This window comes from Nipponia nippon, unplaced genomic scaffold (assembly GCF_047370975.1).
Source record: "Nipponia nippon isolate SJK-2023a ecotype South Korea unplaced genomic scaffold, ASM4737097v1 scaffold_5, whole genome shotgun sequence".
NCBI classification, from domain to species: domain Eukaryota; kingdom Metazoa; phylum Chordata; class Aves; order Pelecaniformes; family Threskiornithidae; genus Nipponia; species Nipponia nippon.
This window is the reverse complement of record NW_028262369.1, coordinates 66,342,940-66,364,628: the sequence shown is the minus strand read 5'-3', so window position 1 is coordinate 66,364,628 and position 21,689 is coordinate 66,342,940. Positions and strand designations below refer to the sequence as shown.

Below are 21,689 nucleotides of genomic sequence, written 5' to 3'. Positions count from 1 at the left end.
TGAGTAGTTACTTCTATCTAAAAATGCATCTCTCCTCTTACGGATTTCACCTTATGCTTCTGGCTTATAAAAGATTAAGTGCAATCAGTTACACTGAAAGTTTATAATGCAGCTCTTGATTGTATTTTCTGTGCATGCATTTACATCAGGCACACAAGTTATATAAAACAGTTTGGAGTACAAAAATATGGTTATAACATAGGAGTACCAAACAGCACAGAATTAGAACAGCTTTATTACCGTAATACCAATTTATATACAGACCTCCAAATTAAGGATTTTTTAATTCTAAGTATTCTTCCCAAATTGACAACTGTAGTGTACACTCTAAAAAACTGCAAATTACAACACAAATCTATTTTAACGCCTACATTGTCTATGCAGTCTGCACCAATCCTCTCTTGCACACAAAAATGTATTATAAATAATTTTTCAAAAAATGTCATGTATGTTTTATTGCACATTGTACATGCCAATATCTAAAAGAAAGGCTCAAACCTTTTGCTTAATAACTGTTTAAATACCTAGCATTTACTTGCGTTATGAATACTATTGCATTTGTCAGGCTCTAATCTTAACTGATAATTTAAAAGAAAAAAGGCAGAACAGAAAATATGCCTCGAACTGTATAGCTTTTGTGAAAGAAACAAGCTTTTTTTAATTTTACTGATTTCTACTGTATAAAGTCATTAAAAACATCTGACCTAATTAAAAATCCCATTTCAAAATTTCTGCATTTTTTTACTATAAAATTATGCATATAGCTGCTTGTATAATCATATATTCCTTCTGTTTTGCAGAATTAGATGTTCCTGTGTTGTACTGACTAAAAGATTGAGTTACACAGGTCCTAGTGTTAACTATAGGAGTTAGTGTGTCAGTCTCCGTTCTGCCGGTCTCCCCAGTGGTGGCAAGCAAGGAGCCCGTCAGAACACCAGAATGGGTTGGTATAAAAAGACACTGGGCACAAGTGGCCATCAAGCATCAAGGCCATGTATAGTTCCTGTTAAGCGGATCTCTAGACTAAGGAATATGAGTTATTTATCATTAATATGTGGGTTTATGGTATGCTGCACTAAAATATGACCACTAAACAAAGAGAATGATTCGTGTATGATAGATATGTGCCAGCTGGTAAAAATGCCTCACTGGGTAAAAATCTGCATTTTGAGGGTTAAAACTCTGGCACAAACAAAAAGATTAAAAAGTCAATTGATCAAATGTTTTGCCAAGGGTTTCTAAAGCTATTAGCCATCAACAGCTCCAGAAACGGATAAAACCAGCAAAACCAAACAACTAAAATTGCACTATTACAAAGAAACAAGTCCGTGAAAGGGAGAGTCACCAGCTGCAGTTAAGGGACAGCCACTTCAAGAAGCCGATTGTTTTTTCGCTTGCAAGTTGGGATGTTGCCATTTTTCTGGCTGCCTTGTATGAACTTCACACACACTTTATCTTGTCTGAACTGGACCAGAAACCTAGGAGAGGGAATAAAAAGATACATTTTAGTTAAAGGTGGAAAAAAACACATGAGGAGCAGAAGTCCTTCCTCTTGGTTCTGAGCATCACTCCAAACGATGTCATTTTCAGGTCTGTTATTATTAATAAGAGTTGGGGAATTAAAAAAATCCACAGGTTATGGTATGGCTTGAGTCTCATTTGGGTAGTATCTCTTAATTATTGCCTTTTGCCTGTAACTCTGGACTTTTTACAATAGCTAGTTTGCTATTCCTTTAGAAAGAAGGCAGTTTAAAACAGTATTTCTAATGTACCAGAAATGCAGCAAAGACTATTTCCAACTCCTTCACCATCATCCAAACGGACTTTTCTGTTTTCATGGAAGCTAAATACTTCCATAGCAACATCAGGAGTGCTGCTCTTCTGGTTTACACTTAATTTAGTATACCCAGTATTTTAGCAGCTCTCATATTTCTAATCCTTAGTTAGCCTTTGCAGTCCTCTGCTTGGCAACTGGGAAACTTCACTTCCTTCCCAGCAATCCCCAAATTTAGATATTTCCTACAGTCCAGGATAAATTAATCTGGATTTGACTCTTCACTTTTTACTGGAAGAGAAATTTCACTGAATGTGGAGAATTGCTTTAAAAAAGCCAATAGGCTCCTGTGGAGCCTCAAACTTCTCACTGATCTGGATAGCAAGATTAAAAGCTATAAACAGGGCAGTGCTGCCTTCTGGCTCACACGCAGCGGTTGCTGACCTAAAAAGTCCTTTGTAATACAGCAGCTTTTCTCTTTTACCATCCTTAAAAAGTCCTCCAGCAGAGGCCAAAAACTTCAAAGAATTTGTTCTCCAGCCGGAAACCACAAATCAAGCTGACGGCAGAGCTCAGGGGAGGAAGTGGCCTCTGCTGCGCCGAGCTGCCCTTCGGTCCCGCTTTCCTGCTGAACAGCCCAGACGCCCAAAGATTAACTTGTTCAGCACTCCCAGCCATGCAAGCATCCGGTGCATAGGCCGCACCTCGAGTACTGTGTTCAGTTTTGGGCCCCTCACTACAAGAAGGACATCGAGGTGCTGGAGCGTGTCCAGAGGAGGGCAACGAAGTTGGTGGAGGGTCTAGAGCACAAGTCTTACGAGGAGCGGCTGAGGGAACTGGGGTCGTTTAGCCTGGAGAAGAGGAGGCTGAGGGGAGACCTTATTGCTCTCTACAACTACCTGAAAGGAGGTTGTAGTGAGGTGGGGGTCGGTCTCTTCTCCCTAGTAACGAGTGATAGGACGAGAGGAAATGGCCTCAAGCTGCGCCAGGGTAGGTTTAGGTTAGACATTAGGAAAAACTTCTTCACCGAGAGGGTGGTCAAGCATTGGAACAGGCTGCCCAGGGAAGTGGTTGAGTCTCCATCCCTGGAGGTATTTAAAGAACGGATAGATACGGTGCTTGGAGACATGGTATAGATGGACTTGGCAGTGATAAGTTAACAGTTGGACTTGATGATCTTAAGGGTCTTTTCCAACCTTGACGATTCTATGATTCTATGATTTTCCTAGACCCATTGCTCCAATATTATATATATAAACAGTATGTCTCTTACTAGACATACCCCTGGATCAACAGCATTTTTACTTATATAAGCCCTCTTCCCAAAAAAGTAGTGTACAGTAGTCAAAGTAAGGCCACATTTTCTCCTCGATTCCTAGCTGTGCTTGTATCTAAGCTCTAGCAGGGAGAAGAGAGTACCGCTTCACCATCAACAGAGATGAAACTGCTAAAAAAGAAGCAAACGACTTAAAATTATTGAGTCTGGATAAACTCAATAGCAATACACACTTGAATGTTTTTAATCTGCAAGACAAGAAACAAAAACACATCCCAAAATGCAAAACTCCCAGAAAGCACAGTTTTCCAGACCTAAGGCAGGCAGGCAGGCAGGCAATCCAGACTAGTGCAATGCATGCTTAAACTTTGGTTTAGTAGTTTATTCCTTTGCAGCCATCATTAAACTAGAATCTTACTAGGGACAGCCACACTCTTTCAGAGGCTAAAAAACACACCCTTGATTAATTAAATCACATCTAGTAACAGAACAAAGAAAAATGGCATATGTCATTTTCAAGGAAACAGCAAAAGTAGCCTTTAAATAAACCCTGAAATCTGAACAGATACAAAAGGTACTCGCCATGACTCTAGAATACAAGCAGTGCTGTGCAGCCAGATAAAAGGTTCAATTTTTGCCTACGGAAATTTTATTTCACTATTGTTACAGGGTTCCAAATTTTCTTCTTTATTCAAAATGAGCAAAACTACCACAGCAACACTGCTGAAATCAGGGGGCACTTCACACAAGAAACTGAGTGTATAACAACAGCGGACTAAGTGAGGGACTCTCACTCAGCAGGCTTTAGGAGCTCACACACACACAAATGTTTTTATTGCATGGGCGTAAACGCTGCAAGTGCAGTCCTTACTTAAGGCCAAAATCTGAAACTGAACCAAGCAGAAAGAAATACTGATTTGAGATGCAAGCTTTTTATCAAACAAAACTTTTTAACAACAGAAAAACCCAAACCAACAATAGGTGGTTCAAACACTGTCAGCAGGAATTTTAATAATATATTTTTCACCTTCACAAAAGAATGTAGAGCTTTATAGACCTACATTAGTAGCACCATCATTATGTGTGTTTCAGGAGGAGCTTTTCATTCTGTTTTGGTTGTTTTCACTGGAACTTGGCATCTGGTGTCCGCTCTAATTGATAAACATCTCATAGGAGTATGTAAACTTTTCAGTCACACACAAAATGGTTCTCTCAAATGTACTATCTCTTAATTATTTCTACAGCAGCAATTCTGCTTCACAGCCCTATTTGAAACTACCTTAAGAAAAGCACATTTTCTCTAATGACTTTCAAGGAAATAAAGCCAAAATGAATACTAGAAATGAGTACACATTGAAAATTCCATCCTTATTTACAAGTATTCTGTCAAGAGAAAAGAAATACTTGTTACACAACAGTGTTTTGTTTTTCTAACATTAGATACTTGACTTTTTAGCATGTTGCATTGAAGGAAATGCACTTCTAAGCAAACAAGAAACATACTCATCAGATATTTCAATGTTGAGCTTCTGTTTGGTTTGGCTGAGAGTAGTGCGGTAAAGTTTAGTGGCCATTTCAATAAGGTGATCGCTGCTGAGCAGGAAATCCCCTTTACCAGCTGCTCCTGAACCCTGAAACAGAAAGGAAAGTAGTTAGGACTACCAAAACCTAGAATATGAAAAATATTAAACGACAGCCAAGCAGGGGGTTTTACAAAGAGTGTTCTCTTCCCAGTGCAATGAAACAAGAGTCTCTTATCTGTAAATTAAATAGGGATGCGATGCAGCGTATAGGATCAAAATGAAATTCACTCTCAAATAAACAGCAAACCTGTGGAGAAAGTTAAAAACCCCTCCCGACCCTAAAGGAGGGTCACCTTCATCTGTCCTACAAAACTGTAGTGTTTCTGTATCCCTCTTCTGGCTACACCGCGGCAAGCTCACAATCTTTTCGGAAAGGAATAGAAACCAATTGCCAACACCAGTGTTAGGATGAAGGTGGTCAGTGTGAAAAGATACATATATGACGTTCTTCAAATCCATTTAAGCTAGACTACAAATGCCAGCTTAATGATTTTAGCAGTGAAGCAAATATAGCACTGAACTAAGTTCTTCAGAAATGAGTAACCAAATTAGCTGTGCCATAACGTGGATTTCTTGGCATCCCATAAAGAAGAGAAATATTATGCTAGTGTGTCAGGAAGAATTGTATGAGCAGCTAAAAAGGAAAGCATTGCCACAAGATCTCCAAACCAGATTAAAGGCCTGTATTACAAATGGAAAACTCCAATCCTGAAGAGGCTAAAGTGAAGCATGCAGTCTAATTTGCACAAGGAAATGATCGTTCGTAATGTAGTAACTGTTCTCATTTGGCTTCAGTAGTTTTAAATCAAAGTTTTTGCAGATATGGCAAAGTTCAATAAACTTCTAAACCTACAAGCTAACCACTACAATTTAATGCTACAAGACAATTAATAAACATTTTTTATATCATTGCATGTAAAACAGTCAAATTATTGTATTATAAAGTTGTAACCAACCTCCTTGAGGTGCACTGCAAAGAAGCCATCATTTTGGGAGCTCATGGACACTTTGGTAACATCTCCCAGTGGAACCTCTGACTTGATATTACCAGATTTTTGATCCGCAAGAAGAACGTTATTTTTGGTTAATAAGAAAATCCTGGATGTAGCCTGTGAAAATACAGAAATGCAAACCATTATCTATATAAACAGAGAACCGGTCTTTGTTGAGCACCTACTAAGACTACAAGAAGTTCATAGAGTTAATAAGCTTGGACCACATTAGTAAACATGAACGTTTGATGTTCAGTAAAAGCTGCAGATCAGTTAAAATCCGGTCAAATTTATTTATGTGTCTAATTATAGATTGAGAAGCTTAGCTCATTTGGGCACATATGCTTAGATATAAACAGTTCCTTTAATTACTAGCTTACAGTTATAAAATTCAGAAACTGAAACTCAGAAACTATGCAAATCAGGATAACCTCATTTCTCATGCTCTGTCAATCCCCAGGAAAACCAACATACCTTTTCAGTGATAGCCAATTCAGGACTAAGCCTCCCTATTTACTGTTATTCACCAAAACTGTGTTGCAGAAAAACACAAATCACGCAGGTATTTTCAGTGTTACATTGTCCTCCCTTTATCTAGTGGAATTATTCTTTAGGAGGATACACATTCATATTTTCAAACGAGAAATATTTTTAAAGCATCAATGTGTGTTCTTAAATTCATCTTAGAAAGTAATGAGAAAGAAAAATGAGAACTTAATCGACATATAGCTTTTTGTCCTGTAAAATTTTAAATAATGAAATCTTAACTACTATAATTAAGAAGTAGCTGTCTTAAGCACACAGAACAGCTCATGATTAATTGTTTTGGTTTTGTTGGGGTTTTTTTGTTTTTTGTTTTTTAAATTTGGAGAGCTGTAGCCTATGCAGTTACAGGAAAGATTTTGTCTTCATTTAATTAGTTCCTTCTAAACCAGAAAATTAACTTGGCATCAACAACAGGCAACCTAATTTTACTCCTACAAATGCATAAATGACATCTACATCTGAGAAGCTGAGATCTAGTACTTCTAATATTTAGACAGATACAGTGAAAACAATTACATTTACTAAGGGAGGATAATACTTCCTGTTTTAATAAGTATAATTTAAATGCAAAACAAGTTCTGTGTTGGCAGAATAAAAAAGTACCCAGCTTATTTAACAACTTTATTCAAATGATACAAGAAGCTTGCCTCTTCACTCCAAAAAGCTTTTGATATCAATCAGAAGACAGGCAAAGCTAGCACAGTATGCCACTCACAATTTTAAAACATAATAAAATGTGATAATCAGGAGCTTGAATGACAGTGTGAACCTTGAAAGGTTAAGTTTTCTAAATACTTGAACAATAACAATATTATCTAAATATTTATTTTCTTCAATTGGCAAATAGTAGATCTAAGTTTGGTACAGAGACTGCACTTAGTTGTGAATCAATACAGCCTGTTACCAGTTGATGAGATGCCATTTTTGTTTGAAAAAGTCACTGAAAACTACAAACCCAAACAAGATTTTAGTAATCTTTATGTAAATTTAAAATGGGTGCTTAAAATCACCAGTTTACATAAATCCAACATTTCCAATCTTGCCCTTAAAAAAAGGCATTTTTTTAAATCCTCAGACTATTACATGACAGAAACCAAGTCTCCCTCTCAGCTTATTTATAACAAAAATCATCTACCCTTCTGGATAAAGCAATGCCATTTTATTACCTTCCCATTAGCTCTATTGATCTTATTCACAACTTCTGCAATAATGATCTTTTCATCCACAGCATCTTTAAGTTTTTTGTACTTGGGGTTCTTGCTGATTTCCAAGTAAGCCCCTTGGAATGGCTGCCCAACACTGCCCAACAAAAAGAGAGACACGAGTTAAATATGAATCGCAGGGAAGAAGTAAACCTCCTGAAACCATCACGTTCTGCTTCAGACTTCGTGGAGCCAGGAGATGCACCAAATATCATTTTCAATGACTCTACACTACCAGAAGCTTCCTTAAACTTTGATAAACTTTGATTTTTAGCGAAAGAATGCTCTGATCAACCCAGAAACCTCTACTCACAATTTCTACCTGTTTTAAACAACAGCAATGCAAAATAATTTGCAATTGTGTAACAGAATAATTAGAGCAATACATAATTGAACGCAAACAGAGCTCTTAGCATGGTGTTTGTTTATGCAGCACAATTGTCCTTAATCCTGCTGAGAAGCCGAAAGCTGCAGCCCCCCAATCTCTGCGCCAAGAGTTTTCAGGTCGGTGCCACCGTTCGCTCAGTGCAGTGGTGTTGGCATCAATCTGTGCTGTGCAGGCATACTACATCAGCTGAAAATAACTCGGGAATTGCTACAGAGTAGTGTGGATATATCTCCCAGCACATTATCCCAGAAGAAAGAAGAAAGGAGGAGGAGGGGTAAGAAACGGTATGTGTATTAGACACAGAATCTTGTACACATTAACAGCACAGTGATGGTGAATAAAGAAATTTATCACCACAGACAGTAATAGGATTTTTTTTTTTTCCTTGCTCTGGCAACATTTTCCAATTAAATGGGCCAAATTGCTATGGGTATCAGACACAAGTACGTCCTTGCGTATGCAATCAATTTTGATTTAAAATCACCCAATAGCAGTCTCTGTGAAAACAGAGGAAATAAGACTTCAGTAGGACTGCCACCTCTGCTCTTCCACAGTATTTCACAGTGACAGACAAGAACTTGCCTTCAAGATCTGCTGTGTGTTGAATGTGTACCAGCTCTTCATCAATACTTGTTGCGCTTGCAAATCACCCCACCTTTGTCCACCTCAGGGTTATACAGTAACAGCTTCGTGATCAGGTAAGAACTGGTGAATACAGTTGCTGCTTGCTTTGTTTGGAAGTCCCTTTAACTAACCACTTTGATTAAATTACAGTCAATGTACTAAATGCAAAGCTTCGCCAAGACTAGAGCCCAAGAGGAACCAACATATTATGTGGAATAGCAATACCTTTGTAATTGCATCTCTGGCACATGGGGAGATGGGAGAGAAAAGGAAGGGTACTGGTATTTTAGTACTCACAAGAAGTCCCTCTTTCTTCTTAAATAATTATATTACACACAGAAAATTAGCCACATCCTATAAATCATTATCATACTAACTAATCAGAAACTTTATACAGTGATTTCCTACACCCTTAGGACAATTAAAAAAAAACAAAAAACAACAGGAGCTAATCAGCTCTGAATACAAGACAAAAAGAGATGGAAATGTTTCTAAATGAGTGCCGGGTGGGGAAAGCATTCCAGCTTTCTACCATGTTCGAGCTTTGGTGGTTTTTTTGTTTTTACTAATTAACATTATGAAACCACAGTCACCAAAACTGTAGATTCCATGTGGACTTTGTCCCTAAACGAACACTAATGACTTACAAGCTAAAACTGAAATGAATTAACAGTTACCCTCTATCACATATACCACTTAAGAATGTCTTGGATAAAAAGTAATTCAGATATATATTTTGCTGTATAATATTTCATTGTTCAGTCTTGGTGTAAAAAGTACCAAACCAGGGATATAAATAAAATTCCTTCCTTCCCAAGGAGCTCTACACTGATCAGAAGTATACTGACTCAAAGCAAAAAAACCTGCTTGCTTCCAGAAAAGTCCAAAGGCAGCATCTTTCTCTTTTTCCCAGCAGCATAAAAAGACGTCCCAAAGCAAATAAGGAACAAACCACAAGCTAACATATACAGCCATTAAATAAGTAATCTACTGAAGGGAAGAAAGAGAAACATATACTGAGCCCATTACAGGAAAAAAGGAAATGTCTCAATAAAAAATGAAACAAAACAAAACCAATAAAACACACAAACATCCAAGCAGAGCTTGTCCATGCGTTGAACTGCCCTCATCAACCCTTGCAGATTCCTGTTCCTTCCTCCACTGAGCCTTGCTTCTCGCTTTACAGTGCCTTGCTCCTGCTGTGCTCAAACTATGGCTTCTAAAAGAAAACTCTCCTGAGATCGACAAGACCTTTGTTTGCAAGAAAAACACAATTTCTAAGCTCATATTCACTTAAAAAGTTCAATTCAACTTCTTTCAAGGACATCAGATCTCTATTTTGTCAGTTTTATTGCATGCAAAAAAAAAAGTGCATTCCTTACGTAAAATCAGATACTATTGCACTTTGAGTAACGGAGTAATGTTAGCTCTGTAGATAGCAATGACAAGAATTTACAAGTTTTCAAGAACTCAATAATCTGAGAAACCAAAGTACTTATTTGCAGAGATTTCATATTTTTAAAAAGTCTCCAATTTAAAAAAAAAAAAAAAAAAGAAGATTCTAAAATGGAAATGAACTTCTAAGCACTTTTTTTTTTTTTTTGAAGTATCCTTTCAAAAAGGTATCTACCAACGTATCTAACTCTTAAATTACCTAGTCTTCACATTAGAGCATTATGCTGAATGTCCTACGTTTGAACACAGGAGAGCTCCCTGGCACGCCTCATCTGGGAGTGACATTGTCACTTAGAGCCTTTCAGTTCCCTCTACATTTATTGGTTCCAGGAACCAGCGTGATGGAAACTAGGGGAAAGGGTGAGAGTTACTCCTTTCTACAACTTCTCCAAAGTTTTACGATGTGAACAGGTCATGGGGGGTTAGAACAACAAAACATCATGGCTTCTGGACAGAAATGCTCAGTATAACATCTAAGTTAGAAGCAAACTGAGGTCAATTTCCAGGATTGTAAAGTAAAATGATGGAGGGACATTGTCAGACAAGGAAAATGCACTTTCCTGTGGAAGATAAAAAGCAAAATCTTGCTTAGTTTCCTAAATCTGTGTAAGTATATTGGATTTATTGTACACTAAAAGCAGCAGAATAAGTCATTACCTGGCTGGATATAAAGCCTTCTTGTCCTTGAAAAGTTCACTTGCTTCCAGTTTTTCTTCATATATAAGCTTCTGTTGATCTGTGAACTGGTCTCTGTACTTTTTACACTACAAAACACGATATATTAAACAAACCAAAAAATTATCCTTCCAAATCTGAGTTGAAGCAGCAGTACCACAGACTAATGGTTGCTTATTGCTCAAGATGCACATTCTTTGTATACTTCTGAAGTGACTCAGCTCCATCCTACATGCCACTGTAGCACAGTAACAAACAGCAGAGGTGTTTTTCTCCTCAGCCATTCTAGATCCTTCTGAATTACAGCAAAAATAATCTCTAAAACATATCATTTAAGCATGCTGAATTTGAACACGAGCTTAATCTGTCAGATACCCATCACTGGAAGACTGGGCTAAAAAGGTCCACAGAAACATATATAGTTCCATGATTGTGGAAGTTTATGTAAACAGACAGAAAGAACAAAACATAGCTGAGAGGATGAATTTTGCAGAAAGAAAAACTGTTCCTTGACAATTCACAGAAACCATAGCCCACAAGATCAGTAAAATGTCTCATCAGCACTTATACAGATTCTCGCTGTTCTCTCCATCCAAAGATGCAAAACAAATTTCAGCTAACCACAGTGCGTAAGTAAAAAATTCCACCCGATACTTCCAATGTTGGTCTAAGCCAGTCCCAGTCCTGGCCATGGACACAAGTATTACAAGCTACCAATTAACAGGCAGCAGGCTTACTGCTTGACTATTAAGTTAAAAGCTGATGGCAGGAAGCAATCCTCTCTCCCTAGCCCCAAAAAGGAGTAGGCAGGATAGTTATACCCCTTGCAGGCCAAAGACAATGATCAAAAGACACACTTCTTCCAAAGAAATAAAATATCCTGTCTGGAACGGGAAGAAATACAACCTAAAAATAGGCTCTTCATGAGCAACACAAAACTATTGAAAATCATGTGATGAAGTTCTGTATAGACTGAACCACAATGTGCCCTACCCTCCACAAATGGAAAATCCTCTTTAGTTCCTTGTGAGTTGAATCCAAGAAAAGGTAAGGTCTCGCTGGCCAGTTTTTGTCTATTGGTGATAAAGAAGGCATCTTATTCTTCATTTCCAGGAAGTATTTTTGCATCTGTGATAAAATTGAAGCAAGATGTTTTATTAATGTTCAAATACCAGAGTTATTGAAATAAGCAAGGAAAAGCAGATGCTCTGTGATTAAAAGCAGTTACCAAACGGCAACTCGCAGCTTTCATAAACCTGAATATGGATTTAAAAAGCCAGGTACATTGAGAAATGCAGATTCAGATATCATACAAGTGAGGCAAATGCTTAGTTAGTGCCATTCCCACACCTTCAAAACACTATCACTATCCTTTCTTTACAACATCAGAATATTTAAGTTGTCAATTTTCCATATGCTTAGCTTGGACATTTCCTTACAAAGACTATCGAGGCCATAAGATAGCTGTTACTTTTGCTAGAAGACAAAAATTTAAAACACAGAAAATGTACATGTGCTTTGTACGGATATATACATACAAGTCTCTGAAGGGTAAATTCATAAATTTTTCTTCCAGCATTGGCTCTGAAGAATTTCCTGTACTCTCTACGGACCTGAAAAGTTAAACAAACCCTCAAAGTGAATTCAAAGACATAATTTGTTTGCACAGGTACTTTTTTATAAAGCTCTATGGCAGAAAATACTAAAAAAGCATACAAACATGCAAAGTGTTCCCTGAAACAGGAACACTAACTGGGTACACTTGAAAATATATGAAGCAGACCATGGACCAAGAGGTCAGAAAGCTACCTCGGATGACCTGAATATAGTAAGTTGCAAATTTAACATAGAATTTGAAATACTTTCCTCTGGAAAGGCAAGCTACTCAAATATTGTTGAATTCACAGCATGAATCTCTTTTCATAGGCTTTTGCATAAAGCTGGACTGGAAAAAGTGAGATATCATCAGTGATACATATTTTATTGTGTCTGAAGTGACACTGATGTTAATTACACAGTTAACTGATGAACTGTTTCTGTTCTTCTCATTTAAGATTCTTAATACACAGAGTTTTCTATAATAAAAAAGGGATTTTTTTCCCAGAGCAGACTTATGCATGAAAAAACTCTTTTCACACAAGCAGTCTTCATTCCAAAAGGAAAATAAGGTTTTGGTGCTTGATGAGAGCAGCGAATCAACACAAAGGTTGCTTAATATCAGCAAGCTTGATATTTGCTCCTAAAATTTATTACAAAAAAAAAAAAAAAGTGATCGCTGAAAACCATTTTTGCAGGTGATACTTATTTTTTATACATGCTTGTAAATGCAAGTTTCAGAGTACTTGTTTCGCCCTTGGTATTTCTATCAGGGCTAATTAGCATAGTATCTAAATTCCCCCCCTCAGAAAACCCAATCTGAGAGAAAGCACAACCGGTTTGCAGTTTTTATGAGAAGCCCAGGCTCACGTCAAGTTAGCTGAAACATCCCCTAGGTTGTTTGGTTTTTTTTCTCCCCAAACTTTGGCATAGCCTGCAACACACCTGTTAAAAGTTTTGAGCAAAACCCAGGGAAAACATCGTGGCTTTGCATAATTTACCCCAGAGCAAATTTAGTGGTTTTAGCTAACTTGCTATGTGTTGCTGAGTTCACTGTAACCAGAAAATAAAGGGAAACCCATAGAGGCAAAACCCACATCAACTTAGAAGAAAAAGTTTGCTTGGCTTACCCTGGCACACCTTCTGCCCCACACTGAGTGTCATGCATTTTAAGATAAGCCAGCATTTTTAAAGTAAGAATCTGTCACCATTCTGGGATTTAAAAAAACCCCATAGATAAATAGGTTTTGCTTAATTACACATTAAGATGCATCAACAAAACTGACAGCATTCAGCTGTCTTCATTCTATGCAAATACAGCACATAGTTTTTTCCCCCCTCACTTTATAAAAAAAATTATTAGAGTTCTTATTCACTGATTTTCTCTAAGGTTTAGTGCTCTATAATTAGTGTATATAATTTATTTATTATTCAGGGATGGAAATTAACACACTCAAAGCCACTCCAACCACCATCATCCCAAATCTCACCATGTTCTCATAGACTCTCTTTAATGATGTTGGTTTATATTATTCTTTGTGAGCTGCAAGGTGTGCAAATTAATTTGGAACAAAGGGACTAATATACACCCACACATCCTATTGGCGCTGCAGGGAAGCTGCAAAGCAAGCACTGAGAAATGCAAGCCATTCCAGAAAAGCCTAAATCTGGAAGTACCGCAAATGCTATTAAAATCTACTTATCATACAATTAAAAAAAAAAAAAAAAAAGACTCAAGAATTAATGGTTTAATCTTGATCACTTGTATCAACTTTAAATCTTCACCTCTGTATGCCATGGGTGAAAATACTTTGCCATCAGACAAATGAGAACTGCCTGTGGTAACAGTGGTATATTGGAACTGCAGACTATGTTCTTGTTCAGAAAAATCTGCATGTTTCAGGTAAGATAGAAGTGCTGCTTACACTATTTAAAAAATACATCGAAAAACCACACCACAGAAAGGCAGAAACATATTTCTGCTCTAATGTGCCTTAAAGGTTTTGGATTCATCAGCTTTCATTTAAATGCCGCTGTTTGATATAAAACAGCTCCTGAGTTCTCAGGAGGGACATATTCTTGTTTTAAAATCATAAAAACAGACCAACTTTGGCAGTGGGTCTCAAGTACCTCAAGTGTGATTCTGATCTGCAGAATGACTTCTTAAAATGGCTCCTTTGTATTTCCAGCTCTGGTTTCCATGCAGGTATTGTAATGGATATTTTTATATACATAATATACATATATTATATACAATTATACGTTTTGTAACTATTTTTCCCATTTCATCATTGTTAGAATAAGTATGAGAATACAAGAGCTGGACTTTGCATTATCAAGTAAACTGTTTCCTTTTATACTTCTGTATTCTACAATATCCCTATTAGCAAACGTGACACCCCGCCAAACAAAACTGATTTAGATTTCCGCAGTTCTTCAGGACTGCATCTGTAAAACTATGTTTGAACACTATTATGTAAATCGTTTGGGCACAGACCTGAAACATCTCAAGATGCCAGACCTGAAACATCTCAAGATGCCATTTTCATAGTCTATTTACAGAGCAGAACTACATTTTTCCAGATTACAAGTGTGTCTTCTTTTGCCAACCAGTCCTTGGAAAGCAAGGGACAGAAAACAAGAGACTCTTGTACATCTCAATTTTTTCTGGGAATTCATGGCTACCACAAGCCATAAGTAGCTGCACACAATGCCATGCCCTAAAAAGGCTGATGGAAGCAACAGGACATTATCATTAGCTTGACACCATGCCCTCGACACTGGGGTCAGGGGTCTAACGTGAGCAGCATTGAGAGTCAGACAGCTCCACCCTACTTCCCATTCAATCAAGCAGAGGTCACAATAAGAAAATACATCCTTGTAATCTTTCTGGATAGGATCTTTGCCAACGTAGGTCAGGTTTTTAAGTCAATAATCGTAATAGAGTCCCTTTAATCTGACATTTGTCTTTTGCTTGAAAACTGAAATTCCTGTTTTGACAAAAAACACCTGATGCCTAAATATTGCTGTAAATGAGGCATTTTCAGCTCATGAATTTTTCAGTAAAGTCCATGGACAAAATTAAGCAATGTAATTCTGTGTAAAAATCATCCCTGCTAGTTAGCCCACATAACGGCTTGTTTATTAAGTGTTAGTAAGATGCCACGCTTTATTGAGTTCATGTTGACAGACAGGAGTGTTTGAGAAAGTACCTTCAGTCCAAGCCAGTAAGCCCAAATGACTGCAACAGCATGCTTACGCCTAGCCTCCTCCTTCAAGCGTTTCAATTCCCTTCGAGCCTAAAAGGTTTAGATAGTGAACAAAAGAGACAGCCCGATGCAGATAGCACAACGACCAGGAAAAGGCTTCTCCCAAACAGAACAGCCAACTTACAATCAAGATACAGAAAGATGGAAGAACAGCGTTTAACCTTTAAAACCCAACGTGTGTCAGTGGGAATTGCTGTGAAGCCAGACAGGAGGTCAAAAAAGCCTCCACTGCTGCTTAAGTGGCACGTACAGATAAGGATTTTGTCAGCCCCATTATTTGCTACCAGTGTTTCCATCTTCTCTTCCGTGCACACCTCGCAATCAGTGGTAAGTACCTCGTAACTTGATTCTAATGGAGAACTTTGCCTGCAGTTGCATGATCAAAATGGTGTGTATGAAAATCAAGACTTACTAAAATCTCTCTATCTAGTCACTTCTTCCACTGGCAAGTGCCTGGGCAGAACAGAATCAACTCTGAAATTACGTACATAATGATGCATTACTGGCACTATATTGAGGGCTTTTATTCTGGAGGTTATTTTTTATTTTGATCTTTATGTACTTTAAAAAAAAAATTCTCCAGCCTAGTAAATTATGTCTGTCTGTATGGAATGAAGAGGTGAACACCCCAAACATAGTGCCTTCCTCATGTACAAAGAGATAGGCACCTACTTACATTTAATCAATCATTCCCATTTTTGGAAAGCAATTTGCAAAGTATTCTAAACACAAAGGCATGTGTGGGCAACTTAACAGAATCTAACATTTTAGGAGATACCAGTACATTTGCTATTCAGTTATATGATGATAACACTCAAGCAAAATCAAGACTTCCAGTATTATAGGATCAGTCACAGCAGCTCTAGCCATCTATCTGAAGTTGTCAAGTTGTCAAACAGACTTGTGCAACAGCAGTTCCAGCCTGCGCCAGTTACACTTTTCTGATGTAGCTAGAAATGTTAATTTGTGTTAGACATAGGCTCTCATAAAGAGTATGTTTTCACTCATCTGCTTGGAACAAAAGCCCCTACTATACAGCACTGTAAAAACAAGAGCTCTGCAAAGCAAAAAGTATTTGTCTGTCTTGTGAAAAGGAAGGAAACTGGAGTACTTGAGTTCTATAGCGCTTTTTTTTTTAGTGTGTGCTAAAGCAAGTGATCTCTGAAGATAACTTTCAGAAATTTTGCTTTAAATATTCCCCTGGGAAAAGATAAAACATCACACCAATAACAAGTTTTATCTTTTATCAGATACTGTAATTCTTTTTCTAATCTTAATTCAATTTAGATTATCATCTTTAGAGATATATATTTTTAGATTATTTATATTTAAGGAATAAGGAGGCGATTTTTTATGAAATTCCTGTGAGCCAATTGATAAAAATAACTACCAAAACAAGTTAAAAACTATCCAAATCTACTAAATATTTAAACGAGGAGCTCTAACACAGTTAACACTATTGCATTGCTTGCTGGATGTGTCCTTTTTAATTCAAAAGAACATCTTAAACCTAGGAGAGTAAATATCACTTCTGCAGTACTGAGCAATTTTTTTAGTGAAAGGAACTCTGGTTAAAAACAAAATAAATTATCAATGTATTGCATTTAAATAAATGCAGAGGAAGCAGTGTGTCTGTCAAACTACATAGTTACCTAAATATCAAGCTAGAACTAAAAAGATGCAAAGTCTCTCTAGTATGAGGGAAATTCTGTACATGTTTGTTTGGATTCCCAAGGCTGCCATTTCATTAGAAATCTAATACATTTATATCAAAATAGCAAGGGCCAAACTTAGCATTATACTCCAGATGTAATTTGAGCACATTTCTCCATCTAGTTGGCAAGGTGTTCTGACAACACTCCCTCACCACCCCTCCAACCTTTATAATAACTGGAAGATGTTTTAAACTTAATATATTTACTGAATATGGTTTTCAACTAAGCTACGAACTTATTAATTGAAACCAATAAATTTTTGGCCTCTGGTGAACAGCATTTCAAATGTTCACATAACCCACAACTGCAGGCTGGGGATTAGCAAGAATCTTTCAGTGGGACTTTGCTTCTGAAAACAAACAGCTGATGCTGGAATTCCTGGGATTTTTCTAGGGCTGTAAGTTTAGAATTGCAAACTAACATCATTTTCTGCTAAAAGTTCAGGTCATAAAACCGTGCTTTACTTGTACTTACTGAAATTTTCTTACTGGTTCAAATGACAGCCAGAGAATCAATTAAACCAATTAAAACTAAAACTTAATAAAACTTCATAGCGTTGCTTTGAGCTTGTAAATGAAGACTGTCCAGAGTGCAGAACATATGGCCTGGTGAAAATCTCAATTGGATCACTAATACAGTGTCACTGAAAGCACTTGTTAGGGGGCGAAAAAATAACACACCAAAAAAAACCCAACCGTTTCTCCCCTCACAAACCATGCTTTGCATATTCACATGTAGTTAAATGCATTTCCTAATTTGAGAATACTGTAGTCTAGTCATTTTTAATCTAGTCTAATGGCTTGTTAGTGCAAATCACTACTTGGCTGCCATGCAAAGAATTTCCTACTCTACAAAAACCTGACATACAGAATGTTGCCAGATTTATTAAGTGTGGCATGAATGGTAATGGAGGGAATCAATGATCATGCTCTATTACTATATATTAAGTCAATTGTATTAGTCATTAATTCTCACTATTTACTACTGATTAAATGTTGATGTTGTTGGGTAATGAAGGGGGGCATGTGATATGTGCATGAAGTACCTTATATCCAAGCCAGTAAGCCCAAATAACAGCAATAGCATGTTTATTTCTAGCCTCCTCCTTCAGTCGTCTCAGTTCCCTTCGCGCCTGTGATGCATTTGAAAATGGGATATAGAAAAGCTTAGGAAAGAAAAGGTTACTGCAAGTTCACAATGGTGCAAGAAAGAAAGAAAGAAACCATTCGCTACAAAGAGCAAATATTAAAGCATGTCCCAGCTTCCCAGATTGCACCAGCTAAAACATGTTAGCAGCAAAGAGAAACATAAAAATCAGTAGTTTAAGCCACTGAAAATATTCCCAGATAACTTTATCTGAAGGGCCTTCTTCATTCTATGTAGAGACAATTAAGTCCACAATTTGTTGCCATTTTCTTACCTGGGTACCATGCCAATAAGCAGCAATTATTGTGGCAGCCTCATTACAACGCTTCTGATGCTTAAGTTCCCGAAGAAGTTTCCGAGCCTGCGAACAATTGAAAACATTATTTTATTCAAATAAATAAATAAATATAATTTCTTAATGATTTTAAACTAAGGCACTGCAAGCTCTAAACCTGGGCAAAACCAAAACACAATGCCTCCAAGTCCCCAAGCAAATAAATTAATGCTACGCAGCCTAACATTCGCTGTTCCAGGCAGGGTTCTGTGCAAAAGTGACAGCTTGGGACTGGTGGTTCAAGGGGATCTTAGTTCAATGTTTAGTTGTCTCCCAGATTTGTTGCATCACCTGAGATATCTATAGCTCTGTCTGTACAATGGCAATAATACTTTTCCTCCACACAGTATATGTCTTATCCATTTAGACTGCAATAAAGAATAAATCACAAGTAAACTGCCTGGCTTTAGGTCACACTTAAGGTTGCTGTCATACCAGGCTTTTATCCACGGCAGTGCTACCACAAAAGAGCGTGTTCTCCAATGACAAATGGAAAACCATAACCCGAGATGATGCTTTTACCCAATTTTCTTCCAATAATGCTCATGGGAAAAGACAGCACGTCAATAGTTAGACTGAAAGGATATTTTTAACTCATTTAAACAGAATAATAAAGACAAAGTAAAAATCAAGAAAAATAGCAAAATCAAATTACGGTAGCTTAGTGCTGGCAAACTTTAAAACCTTCTGGGCAGAAGAGGGCTGTTTATAACTATACCTAGTAACTGCAGCCCCTTCCTTCCCTTTCTGACAGGAAGGGAACTGACTCCTGAATTAAAGGCAGTTCTCTCTTCCCTAAAGAGAGGAGAAAGCCACATTTAGTGGGGTGGAGAAAGGTTAATAAGAAAACAGAGGAGCCCAGGGACATTTTTTCTGAAGCTGGACAGAAGTAGTTGCTTTAAGCACTGTGGCTGCTTTCATGTAAGCTGTTAACTTTATTTTTATCTGTTATTACAGCATCATTCCTTAAGTCTCTACTATGGCTGCAGGATTATCCCTTCACAAAGTACAAACCTCTCAGAGAAGAAGCAAAATTGTACCAAATTGAGGTAGAGGGCAAGCAAACAGTGATAAAGTACTTGCTCAATCCAAGTTGAGCACAGCACACTTTCACCCCTTTGCTTAGCACACAGAGGAGAACTGAAGACAACCCAAGTAACATACTGCCTAGGGCACCCAAACTCTTTATTTTAAGCCTGCTTTCAATTTTGTTCATTCTTTGACAACCCTGTTAACCATAAAATAACCACCAACCACAACATATTTCTTCCAAATCAGTCCAACGTTACAGTTTTCATAAGCCCAGTGGCAGAGCCCCGGACCATCCCGCTCTGGAGCTGCTGGCCTGCCTGGTTAGCGTGTACCTAGATCTGCTCTGAACACCGGATTCACGCATTCACACTCCAGTCCTGAAGCCCATGTAAAGAGGGCACCTCTCTCCAAATTCTCTGGCAGAAGACACCCCAAGGATAACCCAGTAGTTTAGTGTGGTCCCAGCCTTCCACTCACACCACCTGCAGGGATTTAGATCCCAGGCCACAAGCAGATATCCCAAACTCGCCTCTTCTATGGCAAACACCATGGCTACGGCACAGCCACAGCTCAGTGGACAGAAGGCATGTGTTTTCTGACCTGCTCCTTACCTCACCATGCAGGCATAGCCGCAGTAACAGGAAACTCACCTTCCATCCTCTGATGTAAGACTGTACGATAATAGCCGAACTCTTTATCTTCTGATACTTTTTTTGTTGCTGTATTGGAAACAAATATGTGGTGCTTAGAACAGAATATTGCAATTGTAAAATATTGTACAATAAAACTTTCATTACTAACATTTGAAAATATGATTAAGGATGCAAGCACTAAATGTAAAAAGTGAACTATTTTTGACCAAGCAGAACAGAGCGTAGATTCTCTGTTCAACTCGAGGGGAAACAAAGCACATCAACACTGCTGCATGGACAATGTCACTCTCTGTTTACAGAAACACTAAGTTCATGGTCAGCAGCACAAAAGTGACATGGAGTAAATACTAACAGTAACAGCTTTATTTCTCTTTCCCACCACCAGAGTAGCATACAAACCATCACAAATGCTCAGGTTTGTTGGCTAAGCTTTTTGCTGTCTTTTCGTAAGACTTGTGCTGTTCCTATTACCCACAGTCCCTTTATAATACCAAATGCTGATGATAACTTAGGAACAGGAAAAAAGAAAACCCATGGGTTCCTGAATGACATGCTGGAATATTATCCAAGTATGCCAGTTCGAACAATAAATTTCCTGGACAGCCAAGCATTTTCCTTCTAAAAAGCTCAGTTCTCCAGTTAGCATTATACTAAGTGAACAACAGTTGACAGACTTTGCAAAAAGGCTTTTAGACTTCACAGTCAGTCCACTCAATTACAGTGAACATCTCTGTGGCCAAGCTAGAAAGACTCCCCTCTAGGCCACATTCATGCCATGACTGACGTCTGTCATGCCTTGCAAGGGAACAGACAGGCAAGTGTCTGCAGATCCTTTAGCCAAGCCTCCAGCCCAAGGAGGTATCAAAAAGCTTTGTTCATGCAAGGGATTCCTTAGGAAACCTTCCAAAACACAGCGCCTAACAGTCATGTTGGGTTAGGAGAATGGTGCACTCCATCTCCATGAAGAGGCTGAGGAAATATCGCTGTCATCACCCGTAAGTAATTCTGAGGGTATTGCTATGACTTCATCCTGCATTCAAAGACAATTGCTGCCATGTTTCACCAGTGAACCATAAAGGTCTACAGTTAAGAAAATCAACGATGATGTAAACTCGGTCACATATTTGTTTTCATTTCATTAAATATAAAGTTGTGCCAATCTAGCTGTGGTAACTCCATTTTTAATTCATTAAGATTGTATGAGATCATCATGTTTTTACAGAGAAAAAGCATTTATTCATACTTTTTCTGAATTATTGATACTTTTCTCTATTTATCCAAGATAACTGAACCAAACATTAACGGCTTTCAAGATGATAAACAAAAGTACTCATCAACTGAAAAACAGTGATTGCCGATTCTGCAACTTGCAGCTTAAGAAGATACTTTCTTTCCGTATCATATATTTTATCAAGCTTCTCGATATGCA

At 37.7% G+C, this 21,689-nt stretch overlaps 1 protein-coding gene across 3 annotated transcripts in view; it reads right to left on the bottom strand.

The window, feature by feature from the left end:
* Positions 1-217: 217 nt before the first annotated feature.
* Positions 218-21,689, bottom strand: part of MYO1B (myosin IB) — a 114,702-nt gene continuing 93,230 nt past the window's right edge. Inside the window, exons 21-31 of one of the 3 annotated variants that reach the window (XM_087732574.1) lie at positions 20,258-20,326; positions 18,516-18,602; positions 18,141-18,227; positions 15,324-15,410; positions 12,054-12,128; positions 11,509-11,643; positions 10,498-10,604; positions 7,338-7,470; positions 5,590-5,742; positions 4,554-4,681; positions 218-1,478 (exon numbers count right to left, since the gene is read on the bottom strand). In XM_087732574.1, the coding sequence (XP_087588700.1) occupies positions 1,355-1,478; positions 4,554-4,681; positions 5,590-5,742; positions 7,338-7,470; positions 10,498-10,604; positions 11,509-11,643; positions 12,054-12,128; positions 15,324-15,410; positions 18,141-18,227; positions 18,516-18,602; positions 20,258-20,326 (1,185 nt within the window). In that variant the 3' untranslated portion in view covers positions 218-1,354. The remainder of the gene's footprint in view (positions 1,479-4,553; positions 4,682-5,589; positions 5,743-7,337; positions 7,471-10,497; positions 10,605-11,508; positions 11,644-12,053; positions 12,129-15,323; positions 15,411-18,140; positions 18,228-18,515; positions 18,603-20,257; positions 20,327-21,689) is intronic. The other 2 variants (XM_087732575.1, XM_087732576.1) reach the window with 2 other exon arrangements.